General features: G+C 42.5%; 1 protein-coding gene and 1 long non-coding RNA gene across 9 annotated transcripts in view; one reads left to right on the top strand and one right to left on the bottom strand.

The window, feature by feature from the left end:
- Window positions 1-9,353, bottom strand: part of LOC104146357 (uncharacterized) — a 36,583-nt gene extending 27,230 nt beyond the window's left edge. For 2 of the 5 annotated variants that reach the window (XR_011141409.1, XR_011141410.1), the window contains exons 1-4: window positions 9,104-9,353; window positions 7,957-8,195; window positions 7,445-7,558; window positions 6,927-7,085 (exon numbers count right to left, since the gene is read on the bottom strand). This is a non-coding gene — a long non-coding RNA (uncharacterized lncRNA). The other 3 variants (XR_011141407.1, XR_011141406.1, XR_011141408.1) reach the window with 3 other exon arrangements.
- The window catches only part of QSER1 (glutamine and serine rich 1), a 50,065-nt gene continuing 39,203 nt past the window's right edge, over window positions 8,299-19,160 (top strand). For 3 of the 4 annotated variants that reach the window (XR_011141399.1, XR_011141398.1, XM_068945204.1), the window contains exon 1: window positions 9,383-9,650. Coding sequence is in view for 1 of the 4 variants with exons in the window: in XM_068945204.1 (XP_068801305.1) it covers window positions 9,415-9,650 (236 nt within the window). In the remaining 3 variants the exon portion in view is untranslated. Of the gene's footprint in view, window positions 8,701-9,382; window positions 9,651-19,160 lie in introns of those variants that run through there. The other variant, XM_068945205.1, reaches the window with a different exon arrangement.

The following is a 19,160-nucleotide window of genomic DNA, read 5'->3' as shown; positions in this document are numbered from 1 at the left end:
ACCTACCTTAAGCTTCACCAGAAGTAGCTACTTGTGTTTAGTAGACTGAATATGAAATTTGAGCTAATAAGGCAAAAAGGAAGCCAAGCCAAGTCTAAAAATGTACAACAGAAAAGAGAATCAGAGTATTAAGGTTGCAATTTTGTCTATGGCTTTCCAGATAATCTTGTCTATTTCCACTAGTAATTTTTGAACTTGTTGGGCAACTTAATCACATGCTTGTAGCATGCTGACGTTTAAACTTACTATGAACACACAATCAATTGTACCTTAATTTTTTTAAACAAAGTACTAATTTACTAGGATTAATTCATAAATAAACCATTTTCAAAACCACAATTTCCGTTTGGTGCAGAGAATTACATTAGCAGGTTCAGAACCTTAACCCTGCACACACACGGCACAAAAAGGCTAAAATCTGCCTGTGCAAAGTGTGTGGAAAATGTGACTTCCTCTAGCAGTGGCATTAGGTAGAACAGTTCTAGGTGACCCTGTAGTGCCTGTACCCATCCTTTCCACAGAACTGATACACAAACTATATTATCACTATATTGTGGGTAGTGCTACTCCTCAAATTGCACATTTCATATAGGTTCTGGAGTGCTGCATGTTGCACAGCATCCTCAGAAAAAAAAAAGTTAGCAAATAAATGAAGTGCCTGATTGCACTAAATTAAGCCCCTCTTGTTTTGGCCACAGCAGGAAGACAGTCAAATTTGTGCTTTTTCTCCTAGCCACATGAAATGAGCTGAGCTAGCTGGTTAAACTGTCCTCAAAGAGCAGAATCTCCTTGTGTATTTGAACATCAAATGAAACATTTGATCAGTCAACTGAACTGAGATTTGGAATGCAGCTGGTGGAATGTAGATGCTTCACTCTCATTAAAAATCTTGGGAAAACGGGATCCAAGTTCTTTGTAAACGGATGGCATACAGGGCATTTTCAATATTAGGATTTTAACTGCAACTCCCAGCTGCAGAAAATAAGGGGTTCATATCCACTGGATTTCAACAATTCTAGAAATTTGCTCTATTTGCACGTGACTTACAGCGCTCTCTTGCAGTAGTTACAGTGATTAAAAAAAACCTCAGGTTAATAAAAATTCTCATCTAACTTTCAATTTCAGTATCTGTTTAACAAAAAGCCAGTCCATTTACTTTGAAACTTTAGAAACAACTATCCTTATCTGAAGCAAAACTGGCTAATTTGACAAATTACCTCATTAATTTGACAAAATACCAAAATCTCAGCAACAGGATATTTCCAGTTGTGAACAGTGGGTCTTACGATGTACCAAGAAGGTAAGCAATACTATTTATAATAGTTTTAAACTGAAGTTTGCTATTGACTCCAGTTAGAAGCAAGCCTCAGAATTTTCACCAGGTGGCTCTTTTATTTTATCATTTAATACTTTCACATCATTTCACAATGGCAACTCATTAACTGCTTATATGAAAAATAATAAAAATGGTACCAAATATATTTTAGGTATTCTTGATGCAGCAGATTTTGTCCATGTTGAAAAACATAAAATTAGCCACCTCCTTTTGCTTTTCATTGAACCTTTCCTTCTTTTTTAAGCTTATTGTTCTACCTATCATTTGTTACTGAACTTTTTTCCTTCTCTTATTCCTCCTTCTGTGCCTATTCATAATCTCCTATTGCACACACTCACCTGTTGCTTGCTGTTTTTCTTTTCTGTATATGGCTCCCAATAACTTGGTCCCTTCCCACTCTCTGAAAACCACTCTTCTGAAGTAGCTTCCATATTCTCTTCATTGCAACAGCAAGGCCGTTAGCTCCTCTCATCTTTCCTGCTTTCAGAGCCTTCAGCTCCTCTTTGCATGGCACCTAGACTACAGAAATGCTGAAAGAAAGGGAGGCATCACAAGCAAGTATCCTGCTGCCTATATTCTGGGAATCCCTTGAAGTAAAGTAGTAGTTGGACTTTAAAGTATCAGGAAAAATATTTTAGTCTAGAAATTGGTACATTTAAGCACCAGTTTTGGAAAGGCCTTATCACAGGTTCTCAAGTTTTGGTGTATTACTTCATTTAGAAAGTAAAAAAACATCTGTGATCATTCAAGTTGTTTAAGCAGCTCCAGTTTAAGTTCTCTAAAGATCAATAACTATTAAATAGATATTGATGTTGAATGTATGAATATCCAGTATTTAATATTAAATATCCAGCATGGATATGATGCAAAGGATAATATCTAGCAAGAGTTAAAATACATGAGTTTGAGAGCGAAGGTTTTATTTACATTTCTTTTTCCTATACTTCATTGCATTTTTCTCCCGCTTACGTTGCTAATTTTGGTGCTCATTAGATCCCTTGGTGAATCAATTCAATGCACTCATTGAGCAGAAACGTAGAGTTTTCTGGTGGATTGTTGAGTTGAATCAGTTTAAGCATCAGTGCTAGTGCCTTAGAAAGTGTAGAACCACTTGGCAGGATTTAGTGGATGTTCTGTGTGAAAAAAATCACAATCAATACCCAAGAGACTCCTGAAGACTTTGCTTCATTGACTGTGAATTTAGCTAGGCTTTTAATTGAATAAATGTACAGATGTGTATATGTAAAGAAATGCAAAGACAGACAGCATCTGTTCTGAGGCTCCAAGATAAGGTGCGTTAAACGTTTGTGAACATCTAACTTTATGTTTAAAGAGGCCATGTTCCAAACTAAATGCAGAATGAAATCTGTTATGCAACTGCAACTTTCTGCTTTGGTCAGAATCATAATTACAACCAAAAAAACCCAGTGATAAATAACAGGCCTAACCAAGACTCTTGTTATTACTGCATAACATCTGATTTACTCACCCATTACTGTTTACAGAAGATACCACAGCCTGGCACATACAAAGCCTGCACAAAGGTGCTATATCCGTGTTCAGTAAGTGGATACCTCCCATCCATCAGTGCTCAATAGAGGAAACACTGCAGTTAATTTATTTTTCATTCTTCTTAGAATTTGGTAGCTAATCAGTCCTAGTTCAGCTTTGGCCTGAACTTTGAACTTCATCTGATGCATTCAAATTATTTGAATGTTTTCATCTCCAAAACATTAATATTCAAAAGAGAATATCTGAAAATCTCTGAAAAATAGTTTTTAGTGAATCTTAGAGATTCATTCTCTCAGCATAAGGCTAACTGTTAATAAGCATTTCCAGACCTTTTGTTGAAAAACGGCAAAGGGTCAGCCGCTGAAAGCTAACCACAAACATACCTGTATATGTTAGCAAACTATTTGTGATAATGCGATAGTTCCAAAATAAGGTGCTACTATGACCTAAAATACAATCCTTTTTTGTCCACTGTCAGCAATCAAGCTGTAATCTCAGACTCAAGAGTTAACTGCATGCCATGCCTTCCACTACTTTCTTTAATCAACAACAGCTGAAGCCACTGATCAGCTTGCTGCATGCAGCATGTGCTTCTGACTTTAGGCTTCTTCCATGATCCTTTTTAGTCTATCAAAAACTGCACTGAAGCATACCAAAGATTTTGCTGCAAAAAAGTTTACAAATTTAGCTGAAAGCTTTTTAATGTAAGGAAAGAAAAAATTTGCTGCTTAAACATGAGGGAAGAGTCAGAACCATATCAAAGCCAGGCATCACCTGTTACAGAAAAGGAAAGGACAGGAGCAATGCCCTCTATGGAAGACAGAAGCATATGAGGAAAACCTTGGGAAAGCCTTGTAGCCTTTTTACCTGCAATAAAAAGGATGCAAAAAGCACAGGCAGCAACTGCTGGTACTATAAAAAATTACTCCCAGTCCGTAATACCTGCTGCCTTATGCACAAGGACCCCGAGTAGCACTATCCCGGTATTTAACATCTGTGGCACTGTTAAAGCTGTAACATACCACACAGCCTTCTGCCTGGACAGTGCTGCTGATCAATCTTAGATGTACACAACATCGAAATTACTCAATCACACACAACAGATACATTGGCTGATAATTCTCCATTAGCATAGGTAATAATAGCACACTAGGCAACAAAAAGGTTACTGTTTGCTGTATTCAGTGATAAAGACATTCCATTAATTCATAGCACTCACAGTCTGAACTAAGTTTTATACAAACCATAATACTGTCCCCGTTATATGCTCACCTTCTCTATAGGCTTTATTTGTTTTTTATTTTCATATCTTTATGACTAAAAATACCATCTGTCCTGTGTAGAAATTGCTCCCCTAATTTCATTTGTTGATTTTTGAAACCTTCCTCACAAGCCTCCCCATTCTTTCTGAATTGCTTCCCAGGAATAACAAGAAACTATTCCTAAGTTAACAGTTACCATTCCAAAAAAAAAAAAAAAAAAGCGCACCTGTAGAGGCACTGTCTTCTTTTAGACCCTCAGCTTCAGATACAAATGGAAAAAGCAGACACATTCAGGCTCAGATAAAATAAATAAGTGTGAATTGGAGTATTATTCTGGCTCTGGATTTGTGATTGATGTATTGGTTTTAGTTATGATCATGTCAGAGAAAGCCACAAGTTACACAACAGTTTGATCCTGCATTTCAGTTGGCATATGCTCACTTTAACTATAAAACTAGGCCCTAAAAAGTGATATTGCCATTAAGCATGGTATAGTATTAAAATCAGTTAAACAGCCAGAAGAAAAGGAAAGTTTCCCTAAGAAGTAGGATATATTAGCTAACACAGTTCTGCATCAGAGCTGGCCTGATTCTGGCTAAGCTGGAATACAGGCAGAGGAGCCTGCTACTGTCAGTGTAGGTATATCTTCAAGCACTTCTAGACTCTACAGAGATTTCTACAGTTCAAGCATGACACAAGCCAAGTCAATGTCTCATCACCAAAAGTAAAAGTTTCCTGCTCTTTCCTATCATCTCCTTCCTTCCCCAGTCACTTCTGGCTGCATGCTACCACTGCTTGCCTTGAGCCAGCACTCATTTGATGGAAAATTCAGCTCAATGAAATTACAGAAAAATGACCTGGAGAAAAAGTAAACCTTCTTTTGCCAGATGAGGGAATTTACAACTCACCTCACGGCCAGAGCTGGTGGAAAGGCAGCCTGCAAAGCCAGCAATGGGAGCGTGAAGCAGGGAAGGAGGAAGGGAGAGGAAGACCTTGACCTCAGTGTCAGCAAGCTGTTAGGGGAGCCAGACTGTGAAACATACCTCTGGGCAGCACCCCATGCTGCAGCTCTGAGAATCACTTCTTGGACCTTAGGCAGACGATTACCATGTAAGTGTCACCATAAGTAAGTAAAGCTGTGCCTGAGTGTCTCCTAACCATGGCACATTTTTCTTCTGTAAAGGATTTGTTATTTTCCCAAGGGAAGACTGTTCATTTAGGGAAAGGAATGAGCAACAGAAATTCATGTGCTGTCCCAGGCTGGTATGCTGCACAGATTGTGTTACAGTATTTTAATTTAAGATTTTGCCAGCTTTCTTAATGAAAGAAAAAGAAAGAGTTCCATAATTTGCCTCCATACAGTAAAAAATTGTATTAACTTAAAAAATACCTTTTGCTGAAACACAAGCTAAGTTTTAAGTGTCATTACTGGTTACAGGCACTCAACAATTATGAAATACAGTTCTGGTTATGTTAAAGTCAGTTGAAGCTCAGGTCCTAAACGGTACATAACTTGTGTATTTGAAATTGAAGCATTCCTCACTAACACAACAAGAATGAAAATATTTCCAACCATCACTCACAATCATATACATGTCTAGTATGACTTTTAAATACACATCTTCATATGTACATTTTTAATCTACACATTAAAATAACGCATGTAATTAGCAGGATCGATGAAAGGATTCTGCCATCACTGAGAGACCTTTCAGAAAAGGCCTGAATACAAGTATCATGGGATACCAAGATACTATTAAAAATACTTATTTAAACACTCTTTTGTTGTCTTACAGAATAACGCACAAACTTCAGGGCATCTTTCCTAGATAGAGAATGGAAACAAGCAGCAGGGATCAGTTTATTGAGAAAACTGTACAAGTCTCAAAGTTCTGTCTCAGGACAAGTAGATTTATCTCATGTATCTGAAACGCAAACAACTGGATAAACTAACTTTATCCTGTGATTATGGACATCAAGTGATGAAGGTTTCAGTCTACTCTGCCTCTATTACAACTACTTAAAAGAAGTTAAGCTTAAAAATAGGCTGTCCCTTAACTTCTGTTACACTCAACTTCCATTATTATTCTATTACAAAAAGATCCACTCCTGCAACGCTCAGGGAAATACCCTGTTTGTGATATATTATACTTAACTCATTTAGTGGTCTAAACTACCTTATCGTTTCCTTGCCTATAAATCTGGGCTGGTGTTTGTGGTTTGTGATTTCTTATACAACATGATTTTAAAGTCATATATCTAACAATATTAACCTACACATTTTCTCTTCACAGAAATAAATTTGTGATTATTTTAGAAACATTGAATAAAACAATGGTAGTTTTACAATTTATTAATATGCTGTTCCAAATTTCAGGCAAGAAACTTTTATATATAGTAGCTCTACATTAACACATTCATTCTTGATAACCAAACACTACAGCTAGGTAGAAAAGGCATTGTGGGGCATTTAGGTCCACGTAACACCCTTTCTCCAGGCCCACTTGAAGGAAACAATGAACTGTAACTGTAATATTATCATGGAGATTAGCTGAGATCCTGCAGGGAAATCAAAGAAAAACTTTTAAGTCCTTCCCTGATGGAAGGAATAGCATCAATAGCATCCACAGTGTAAGTGCGTGAGCATTAACACAGAACTAGAGTCATTTTCTGTCAACAGGCCTAGTTCATATGTAAAACAGTAACCCTTGTGTTTCCCGGGGAAAGAAGGTCCCCGCCCCCCACTGCACACACATAAGCTCTTCCAGCTGCAAGCAATACAGGTGCTAACTTATGCAAATACCAGGAAAACTCACTCTGCTGGTTTCTGTCTTTGATATACTTCTTTTCTTCTCCTCTCTCCTCCCTCTGCCTTGGCCTCTCAGCGACTTCATTCAATCTCTTCAATGCTGATGATTTTCACACTCTTCCTACCTACTAGTTCAGGGCTGTATTTCTTCCTATAGTTGACCTTGCTGCTTGAAACCAAACATGACAAAAATAGAACTTCAGCTTTTAGTCCTAGAATCTCTTACTTTACCATTTTCTCATTTAACAGTGATCACTTCACTCTCTCAGTCAAGTGCTGAGATTTTGAATTATATCACTCATTTTTGCACCTAATCTGACTGACTATAGTCAAAAGTTTCTAAAGTCTGCACTTTGCTGCAAAAATTCAGTTTACTTTGTGGTTTGACATTGCCGGGAGTATTACAAACTCAATTTTCAAAATACCTACTTGATAATTATCATACATCTTCCTCTTCTGGGCACATGAACGCCTTCAGGGGAACTCACCTTTCCCCTTAAGGTGAATGCCGTCAGGAACACTCACCTTTCCTCTTTAAAGCGTGTAATCCTCATCTTTACTTTTCAGGCCTTGCCTAGTCTTCAGTACTTATTCTTCCTGCTGCTCATCTCAGCCGGCCTACATGCTACCCGCCGTTCTCTGCTGGGACAGAGAGATGCCATCGTTGACCTGCTATCCTTCACCCCACATAAGTTCTCCTTTACCTTCCACCCTACCCTGAACAGTCGATGCCCTTTTCACCACTTCACACTTCTGTTTCCTCAAACACCTGGTCAAAAACATGAGAATTTACTGTTTGTGTGTTAGGCAATTTAGAACATTTAAATAGTTTTTTCTGTTGATTCCTCTCTTCAGTTTCTTCCTGTTTTTCTTTTCGCTAATTCAGACTCCAGGCCTACAACGACTGATTTGTGATGAGCGTACAACTCTTTTAGAAAGCACTGATAAATATAGCTAGAGGATTAGAGGCTTTTCGTTTGTAAAAAAAAAAAAAAAAAAAAAAAAGAAAGAAAGAAAGAAAAGAAAACCCACACTACCAAAAAATTGTGGTTTTTTATTTAAAATCTGTAAACCATCATCATAGCGATGATGATGATGGGACACAGGCCTGGTGCAGTAAGCCAAGAAATTTGCTTTAGGTTGTTTTGAGTCCTTCTACTTTAAAGGAAACAAGGACATAGCTCTTCTGTCAGGCACTCCTCAGCAGCACCACCTCTGCCACGGTCCTCTTGGAGCCAGAAAAGCTTTTAGCAGTTTGGGCTTTTCAACCAACCTGCTGAGGAAAAAGAGGACGACAGCATCGCGTTAGGCAGCCTGACTGTTGCTGCCACGCAGAACCCCAGATCCTCCCCCGACCGTCCGAAAGACGTTTCGTACCTGCGACACCGACCAACCGCCAACAGGTTACTCCTCCCGGCGCCCCCCGCCGTTTAATTTCTCCGCGGGGCGGGGCGCGCGTCACGTGGCGGCGCCGCGGGGTGTCACGTGGCCGCCGCGGGCCGGGGAGGGGGCAACGGCCGTTGGCGGGGAGGGAAGGGGGGGGCGGCGGTTAACACCTGCGGGCCGCGCGCGCGCGCGCGCACGCCGCCGGGGCCGTTGGGACGCCTGGCGGGAGCGCGCGGCGCCTCGCTCCCCTCACGGAGGCTCCCCGAGGACGCACGCCGCCGCCCCCCGGCGCGACGGGGCAGGACAGGGCGGGCGAGCAGCCGCCGCCGCCGTACAAATCGCTTTACAAAGCGCTCCCGGTGAGGCAACCTGCCCGCCTCGGGGCAGGAGCCGGGGTAAGTCAGCGGCGGGCGGCTGGCCGAGCCCGCTCCCGCTCCCGGCCGCGGCCCAGCCCGCCGCCCTCCATCTTGTCGGCGCCCCCGCGGGGCCGAGGCCGGGCCCGCGGCGCTGCCCCGCCGCTGACGCCACGCCGCGGAGATGCCGCTTTCCCTCACCAGGAACAAGATGGCCCCGCCCCGGCCCCTCCAACAAAGCGCCACCGCTTCACTCGACACTGCCCCGCCGAGAGCTGCGCCCCGCGGCGAAACCGGCCCCTTCTCCCAGCGCCGCGCCGCGCCGCACCGCCCGGCCGTCCCCGCCTTCAGCCCCCTCCCCCCGGCGGCGGCGGCGGCCGCCGCCGCCACCGCCCCCCGCCCGTTCCTCTCCGCCGCCCCGGCCGCCCGTGCCCCAGTCACAGACCTCCTCCCCTCGGCGGGGCTGCGGCGGCGGCCTCCCTGCCCCCCGGCCGCGGAGCCGGAGCCCGTGAGCCCCCGAGCGCTCTGGCGGGGGAGGTGCATCCTGGGAAAGAGCAGCCCGACATGGGTCTGCGCCTGGCCGCCTCGCAGCCCCCGCCGCCTCCTCCTCCTCCGCGCGCTGCTCCCCTGAGCCGCCCGCCCGCCGCCGCCGCCCGCAGCTGAGCGGGAGGGGAGGGGAGGGGAGGCAGGGCAGGGGGCCGGGACGCGGCGGCCTGGCCCGCGCCGGGGAGGGGGCCGCGGCGCTGCCCGCCCCGCATGAGGCACGGGGGGGGCCCGCTCCCACCCACCCGCCCCGCTCGGTCCCCGCCGCCGCCGCCCTGCGCGCAGGGCCCCAGCGCAGCCCCCGCCGCCCCGGCCCCGCTCCCTGCCCCCATGATGGACAGGAACTACCCGCCGACTCCCAGCTTCGCCGACCCCCTGGCCCCGGCCGCCGGGCCGCCCGCCGCCGCCGCCTGGGCCTACGAGCGCGGCGCCGGCAGCCTCAAGCCCAGGTGAGGAGGGTCCGCCGGGGGGCTGCGCCAGGAAAGGCCGGAGCCCAGGCCGGGGCCTGGCCCGCGGGCGGAGGCGGGCGACGGTCCCCTTCTGCGCGCCCGGCGAGCCGAGCGGGGCGGCGAGGGGCCAGCGGGGCCCTGCGGCGCGGCGCGGCGGGCGAGGCCGGGCGGGCCGGCGGGGCCCAGCGGCCGGGGGGGGGAGCGGGCGGCCGGGCTGCCACCTCGCCTGCCCACGCGGGGGCACGGCCGCGGCGGCGGGCGTGTGCGCCGCGCCGGGGCGGGCTCCCCGGCCTCCCCCGCGGCGGCCCTGGGCCCGCCGCCGCCGCGGGCTCTGGTTGCGCGGGCGCGCCGGCGGCGGCGCCTGCTCTCCGCCCCGGCGGCCCGCGCTGGGCTGCGGCGCGGGTTCAAGAGTTCACGCTGGCCGGCCTGGCTCCGTCAGGGGAGCCCGGCGCCGGGCCCGGCCGCGGCGGGGCGGCGCGGGCGCGGGGCGAGGGACAATGCTGCGGCGGGGCGGCCGGCGCGGGGCTCCTGGGACCCCCCCCCCCGCACCGGGAGAGGGCAGCGCGGCTCCTCGCGATCCCGCCAGGGCTCTGCGTTAGCATCTTGCTTCGTCGTCTTTATTTTAGTCTCGTGTTAACCTTGTTGAGATTTGTTAACCTTTTTTGTTCCAAATCACTCTTTTCAGGCGTGCAGAGCCTCTTCTTAGCTAAAACTTGTTCGGGATGATTCAGTCCCATGGAGAGTCCTTTAAAGTGCTGGGAAGTGCAAAAGATGCAGGATATCTTCTTGGCTTCAGATTGCTTTTTGATTGTGTAGCTTTGCCAACATAAATGAATATTTTCTAGGTGATGAGATTTTGTTGTTGCACGCTATTTATATCTAACTTGATATAGCTGCGGCTCCGGTCTCTGTGGTATTTAAAGGTAAAAGTCTTAGGGGTAAAAATCTAAGGTCAGAATAGATGATTTTGTATCAAATGCTGAAAGCAGTCATACATGTGTTCTGATCTGTCTGATAAGATTAATAGATTATCAAGTCAGGACTGCTGCAGTCGTCTAGCCTAACATCTTCATAATGCAGGCCATAGGACGTTTTCCTCAGTCTATGTTTGAAACTAGAGCGTACGTTTGAGAAGTTGCGGTTAAAAATTTGCAATGAGGCAGGAGTCACCACAATTCTTAGTAAAATGTACTACAAATGGCTGATTTTATTTCTTATTTCTGATCTGAACATGGCTACCTTCACCTTTTAGACACAGAATCTTGTTATAGCTTCATCGACACTGGTAATCCCACTATCTTGTTTCCCCCAGTTAAAAGTTCTTCTGAATTTTGATTAATTTGTTGCTTAATGTTCTCCTTATTAAGACAAACAAGTAAGCTTCTGAAGCTTTTTGCCAGACATTCCCTCAGTTTTCTTCTGATTCTCCTCCAATTTATTGTCATCCTTCTTGAATTGTGGACATTGCATTTTAGAAGCAATTAAGTCAATGTTAAATAAGAAAATAATAGGACCTCCCTAGTACCAGAGTCTCTAGATTCCCTGTTTCGCAGGGGAATTCAAGGACTGGTAGCTGTTTGGCTCGAATGTTGCACCATTAAGCTATGTTTAGTCAGGTTCTCTGCCCGCGTGGCAAGGGAAGGTCTCTTACCTGTCTTTCTAATCTTTCTTCCTAATCACTGAATTAACTTGTGGTCATGTTAAAATGTCAGTTTCAGAGGAAGTCAGTGGCATGTCCCTTTTTATATCACTCTCCCCAGTTTTCAGGACCTACTGAGGAACATGGCATCTCTTCCTTGAGGAAGCTTTGTATTTTCCAGGTCGTTGATAGAAATCCTTAGTGCAGGACGAAGAATGGAGCCGTCTGGATCTTGGACAAAACATGACTGCTTGATGATTATTTTCTGTATTCCAAACAAACAAACAGAAAACCTCAAAAACCCTGATTTCGATACCTAACTGTAATCTATTTAATGGTTTCTATATTACTCTTGTTGTTTTGTGAATCTCTTGGTTAGATTAACGTGCAGAACAATTCTAAGACAGATACCTTACAGCAGGTTATTGGATCAATGGCTGCTACCTTTACCAATTGGACTGTTAGTCTAATTAAAAAAAATCAAATTAGTATCACTGAATCCATTCCTGATATAACAATGTTTATGCATAGATTAGGAAGCAATGTCAAGAAGATCTTGCTTTCATTTCTTGAAAGTTTCATCTTGAGGCTATGTAGCTAATGATAAATGATACGTTTTAAAAATGGATTGATTGAGATGTTTTAACTTTTTACACTGTAGCAGAGGGAAGCTTGTATCAGAGGGATACAAGGGAAGCTTGTATCAACCGTAACATCTGCCTGAAGTTCTCATTTAAGGTTCATGTCATTTTAATGAGACTTAAAATGTGGTGTACCCTGTCTTCAGTAAGTTTTTAAAATTTGAACCATATTCGGTAGAATGTTAAATTTATTTTTGTCCTAGTCTGGGCTTGCATAGGTGTTTCTAATTCCTCTGTTACTGATGAACATTTGTCTTGGTACGGATAGAGTCAGTTGCTCAGGAACTGGGATGCGAGAGTCTTGAGTATCGCTGTTATCAGCCTGGAAGCAAATCATGAAGATATAGATGTAGTGTATTGGAATATGCTGTCAATATTCTAGACCTTCGTTATAGATTGCTTCACGTTTTTTAAAGGGGAGTTTTTGATTGTGGTTGACAGGTAGTCTTCTATACAGCTAAAGCTACGTTAGTCTGGTGTTGAATTAAAAAATTCGGTCTCAAGTTCGTCTGGTACTTGCTTGAAAAGAATTGAGCCTTTCTTTATATGATATAGATAACAAGATTTCATTCAAGGTATTCTGATGTTTATGCTGTTACAGGCTGTGTTCCTTTGTTCAGTCTTAGCTCATCAAAATGATTTCTTCTCCCAACAAGCGTTACTCCTGTCTTCCCTGCACTTAACTTCAGCCATCTGTTTTTTATCCTGCCCTTTATTTCTTGCAGGCACTGTTTTGTCTATGCAATGGCACTGTTCCTATCAACTGGAAGGAAATGTGTGGTGGTGTGTTATAAGGACATTGGTAGCAGGCCTGCTGTGACATAACTTTTGCCATAGAATGGGAAAAGATAGTGAAATGAGGACTAGAGGAGATGGAAATCACTTGAAACGAATCATCACATTAATGGAACAGTGTTCACCACTGCTTAGGAGTGTGCTGGGGCGGTGCAGCTAAGCCGGCTCTATAGTAGGGAGCTGAAAGGGGGTTGTGCTGTCCCCAGTGTTGCCCCTTCCCCCCCACTCTTATTTAGGCTGTCAGTATCTTGAAGGATTCCTGCCGAATGTATTGACAGATTGCAAAATGTGATCTTTTTCTGTAATTGTAGGAAAACCTTACTTCCCTGCTGAAACTCTCTTTTGTGGCACAGTCTAAAGCTTGTCTCATATTGAATGGCAAATACGAATATCACACTCGCTTGTTACTTGCTCAAGAAAAATTTAGTCTTCAAAATATGTGAAAGTGCAGTAGTTTGAAAGACTATCACAGTTGCTTGGAAATAAAAATGGAGTAAGGCAGGAACTAATGAGGTTTCTGGTTGTTTGAGTACATGTCTGATTTCACAGTACTTCTAGGTTTTCGTTCAGAGAAGGATTTTTGGTAGTGGAGGGAGTTGATTGTTCTTGTTTGGTTTTTACCTCAGCTCTAAGACCTGAGTTTTGTGTTATATGTGATTGGATGACAGTCACAGTTATTTTGTTGTCATTTCAAACTTTATGGAGACTGCCATGGTCTTTGGTATCTCTTCTAGCATGGTAATACTTGTCCACTCTGCCTTGTCCAGACAAACACTTTATTTTTTTATTTTGTTTAATTGAAAAAAGATTCTTTGCAATAGATAACACTGACATTTGGTTAATGTAACTATGCATTTGTAGCAGCTAATCTAAGGTAACAAATTAGTTACAGTGATAGTTATATGGGAAGTTACCCAAGTGGGAGACTTAAACTTTCATGATACGCAGGTATGATGACTTATAATTTGCATAGCTGTCAAACTAATGATTATTGTGACAACTCTATGGTAGTTGTGATTTAGTTAAGGCTCATCAGTTTTAAATTCTAGTGGATTTTTGCCTAGCTGTATAAACTGAAGAAAACGTAGATAACATATTTTAGAAAAACAGAACATTTTATTTCATCAAGTGAAATTACTGTGAGAGATAAAAACAATGTTCACTGTTAAATGCATTTCCTACTATAGGTTCCCTATGGCATAGTATTTCAAGTGTTGAAAACTAAAGCTCATATATTGTATGTATTTATTTCTTTAAATAGCAAAGGCACAGGAGGATTAAATAACTTTATAAACACATACAAAAGTAGGTCACCTTTTAATCTTACTGAACTTACTGTCATAATTTAAAGCTAGAACAGTTATACACACAAAATAAAGCACAAGCAGTCCATGGTGTAACACAGATGTCTCACAAAGAGTTACTAGCTTTTGTCTATTTTTATGTATTTATTTATTTATTTTAGGACTATATTCTGTACACCCTAAAATAATAGTTGTGACAAGGTCAAAGACTGAATGAACAAAGAGACTGAGTACATTCTTGCCGTATACGCCTCAGCTTTTCACAGATATAGAGTCATCTTTTAGAATCTTTGCTAAGGTTTTGAAATGAGCCAAACAGGAATGTTTGGAATTACATACCACTTACCTGTCTAAGATTTTAATGACCGCTTTCCATGAATCAGCATTTGATGTCCCATACCGCAGTAAGGCACGGTGACATAATGCTGCGTGCAGAAGGACGAGTTAAAACTTAGTCTGAGGGTGCAGTTACATGAGATGGCTGAACTCACTGCTCAGGCGCACTGCTGCTGAATGGGGCTCTCTTCCTCCTCCAGCCTTGTATTGGCTTTGGTGTTTGTGCAACTGCAGAGGGAGCTGATTTAATTTATTAATCCATGAGAAAACTAACCTAAGAAGGTGAATAGCTTCTTAGTTGCACTGACTTATTCATGCTGTCTGAGAGGAATCGGAGGCCCAAGGAGACGGCAGAGGAAGCAGGGAGGAGAAGGGCTGTAAGGAGCCAGCCGGGTGGCATAAGAAGGCAGTGTACCCTGCAGGTTCCCAGCGGCTCTCAGGTGTGCTCAGCTGTCATGTAACCACCTTCAGCCAGTCTTCCACCCAAATTTTACCACCTCCGTTCCCCATGAGGATATGTTATTAAGTATCCATGATAGTTCAGGCCTTGACCTCTCCTGAGGCTACCTAGAATGATATTTCAGATGTGAGCCCTTTCCCACGGAACCAATAATTTGACCACAGATTACTGAATATGTTTTTTCTGAAAGGAATGGGATTTATATTCTTTCACCTGCGCAAAAAGTCATTCAGTCCCATATGTGTGTCTTTCATCCTGTTACTTTACACATAAACATTTATTTTCTACAGCTAGAGAACCATCCTTTTCCTTTTGTTTCCTCTGTACTTTTGCTCACCTTTTATTTATTTTGGGAGATGCTGTTAATTCTGGCATGATGCTTTCATAGGAAGGAGGTTGTTTTTAGAAAAGTCTTTGTTCTCATTAGGAAAAAGCACCTATGACTGGATTATATTCATTCCAAACAATACTAGAGCTCTTAGAGAGAGGGTGTATTTTCCTTGGATTTTTATGATTTCTTTTATTTCATCCAGGCATTCACAGCTTTGCATGTCAAAAAGTTATTTTGTGTCCTGAGTGCCTACTCCATATGCTTTAAAAAAGAGTAAAATACAATTAAAAGACAGCACATTAATATATTTTCACTTTAAACCTTCCCTAGCCCTAAGTGGGACAAAAATAACTTTGAGCACCATGCAGAATTCAGCAGTCTTTCCAGCAAGGCATATCTTGCTGTACCATGCAAGTGGCAAACAGAGAAAGGAGAATTCTTAGAATTTTTAAGGAGAAAGAAGTAATGTGTTTGGAGAGGACGGAGCTCTTAATAAGTATGTACTAAACTTACTATCTTTCTAGGCAGGTTTCATAGTTTTATTTTTATTTCTGCTACTCTTTCTGCCACCTCTTTTTACACCACTTCTTTGTTTTCTTAGTATGCAAACTCTTCCGCATCCACAGACGCTCTTACAGTTCCATTAGAGTGTCTTCACAACACTCTGGCCGTAGTTTAAAATGAACAGGGGCAAGGAATTTTTATTCCTGAATACCTGCATACTTGGACTCTTTTATTCCAAAACAATTCAGTAAGAACCTATATATGTTTAGACAAGCTTTTGTTTGCCTGCATTGCTTTTCTAGTTTTTCATCTTCCTTCTACATGCCTACCGCTATTGTTCACTTAAGACTTGTGTAAATTCAGCCAATTTCACTGAGCAGGAAGACGGCACCCTTAGGCATCCTTATCTTAGAGTAATAGTATTTACATAGGAAGATGCTAAGGAATATTCCTTAATAACTTTACATGAATTATACTTTCAGCTGTCGTATGTCTGGATTTCATTGGAGGTAGCTGCCTTTTTCACCTAGCAATATTGCTTGAGAAGAGTTCGAGGACTTTGACTGTTTGTCTACCATTTCCAGATGTCTGGAAACTTAGTCTGAAAGCTTTTGGACATCCAGAAAATGCTAGACAAATAGCCACTGCGCATACATAATACGTGTGCAATCAAGCTGATGTTTCTTGGACATGTTGAATGTACTAGGGTGTGCTGCACGTTGCCTGTTGCACTTTTTTTCTGTCCAGGAAATCCCTTTTAGAAATATGGCAACTTAGTGTTTCACACCACATCCTGTTTACTTTCTCTCTTCTTCGTGTCAAAAATTCCAGTACTAGACAGTGAATAATCCTTTGATTCCTATGCTCCTCCTGTTTCATTATTCTCTAGTGAGTCTGCCAAGGATAGCATTTCGAATACTTTTTTTTCTTGATTGTGAACATTTGCTCATTTGCTATAAAAAGAGTGATCCTAGAAAACTAACTCCTTAAGCCTCTGAACAGCAACCGTTTGTTAAATAATTTCAGTTCTTGCTGGAACTGGTGACCTGCAGGTTACCAATGCTCTGAGCCACTGAAGAGAGCTGTGATTTTCTTCTGATCTTTTTCACTCTAAAACTCCCTTTTGTTGTCCTTTTTAAAGGAGAATACAATTTTTTTCACCAATTAAAGCAATTTTCTAATTTATGCACGTATACCATTTTGATCTCTATTAATACTTGTTTTTGTTTAGACATCTACCTAAAAGTCAGGAAATCTTAATTGAAATCTATACCTGGGGCATATTTAAGGAATTTGTTTTATAGAGCTAAGTTTTTTCCATCTCAAAATAGAAATGGCATGCAGTTGTAACTGTTTTTCTACAGTTTCGAACAGTGCATGTTTTTCTAGTTGAAGCGTTCAGTAGCAACTGGCTTCATGTAAATGATGATGTTTTCAGCCAAGTACCAGCTCTGCTGACAGCATGGTAGCCAGAGTGCTCTTTGGAAGATCAGACATGCAGGTTTTAAACTGTTTTAGGATGAAGAGAGCATTGATGAAGAAGAGGAACTAAATTCATGGGCTATGCTGATTTTTCCTATAAAAGTACTTTCTTTAATGAATGGCACACTTGCTGCTGTAGACTGCATGTTCTTGATACGTTGGATCTGTTCTGAGCGTACCTTCTGAATTGGGACAGAAGTGGTGTTAGTCAAAGGGGATGCTGCTTTATTGAATCTAGAGGGGGGTCAGCTGAGCTGCTTAGCCCCCTTAGTGTGTTGTGGGACTGGAAAAACACTGTACCAGGAGTCTAGGCCTACTGGAAGACTTAGGGCGTGTTTAGTTGCCAAGAATTTTAGGCTCTGTGGATTAACAAGGATACTACAGTTTGCATTCCCGAATTTAAGCAGTACATTCTACATATGTTCTTCTATCACCCTATGCCTTAAAGCTTGATCTTCAGAATGGCTTAATATGTTGCATACTGAACTCTCAGAAGTTTTAGCTTTGTGAAACCTTGCAAAATTGACTCTTGTTTCTGTACCAGCTGCTTTAAACTCTGTTTCCAATTGTGAGGGTTGGCCTCTTTGGAAAATCTGAGTGGATTAGTGTTTGTACCTTTGCTTCCGTAGTTTAAACTAGAAGATATTTCACAGGTTACATAACTATAAAGTACTTGGAGATTTGATGATGAAAATACTTGTTGCTTAGGATGACTCTGTCAGTTGATAGGACAGGTATATTTGCGCCTCTTACCTCTTTTATGATTAACATCTTAGCTTCAGGATTATGTTAGCACAGTGTTTTCCTTATAATTGGAAAATAAGGGACTTGTTAGGAAATGAGGTATCAAAAGTACCTATAGCGCCCTGAAGATAACACTCAGCTTGACACAAATTAAAGAACTGTAATGCTGGTGGGAAGAGGAGGGTTGTGAACATCTTAACAGCTAAAATGAATTTTGTTTTTAATAAAGCACTGATGTGACTAAGCCATATCTTGAGATAATGCTCTGCTGATCTTCATATTTTGAAATAAAATTTTATTGTTAAAATTAATGAAAATTATTTTGTGCATATCCTGGCCATCCACAATAGACGATTTGGCTGTGTGGTCAACCATTATGCTGGGATGACCTTGGAAAGAGATTCAGATGTTTCAAACCAAGCTTTTAACAATATAATAGTATCAAAGAAAAAGTGCTAGATTTCTGTTATAAAAATCTTATAAAAATCTCTAAAATTGTGAGTAAAATATACTCTATATAAGCTACGTGTTATTAATACAAAAAAATATACATCGCTTATATATAGCTGTTATCTCCATGCTGGATAAAGAACAAGTTCTTTGGTAGAGAAAATGTAAGCAAAGAGGATAAATAAATGGAGTGACAAAATAATGCAATGCTCAAAAGGCATCAAAATCAAAAGATGAGAAAAGATTGCAGTTCTTAACTTGATATGAACTACACAAACCATAAATGATATTTGCTTTTCCCCAGGGAACAGTAGAGTAGAAGCTATCAGGGAATATATGTGAACCCCCAAAACATTATTTGACAAATAAATGGCTTTAAATTTTTCCTGACACTGTATTTTAATCTAAATTGAGCAATGGATGTGGGTGTATCAGTGTCTGTTTAGATGGGGGGAGTGATGATACTGAGTTAATGAGGAAGTCAGAGTTAGGCTTCAATTTTGAGAGTGGAAATACTGAAAACTCCTCTCCAAAAGGAAAGGAAGAGGTCTTGAAGTCTTAAGTACATCAAGATGTCAAAATTAGCGTTATTTTAGAACACTTCTGGCAGGGTCTAGCCTCTGTTACAGTAGAAAAGAGGGGAAAAAGTGGATATGGTTGCTACCATAAAGAGGTTCTTACCTAGCACAGTGCTCTGTGGTCAGTTTTGCTCACAGTGTGAGTAGCCTGGCAGCGTGCAGGCCTGACCTCCAGTTCTTGCATCTTTACTCCTGGCTGCAAGGACAGAGCCTGGGAAACCCAGGGTGCTCCCTCAGCCTCTGGGT

The sequence above is a fragment of the Struthio camelus genome, chromosome 5, assembly GCF_040807025.1.
Source record: "Struthio camelus isolate bStrCam1 chromosome 5, bStrCam1.hap1, whole genome shotgun sequence".
In the NCBI taxonomy this organism is placed as follows: domain Eukaryota; kingdom Metazoa; phylum Chordata; class Aves; order Struthioniformes; family Struthionidae; genus Struthio; species Struthio camelus.
This window is presented reverse-complemented; position numbering and strand designations above follow the sequence as displayed.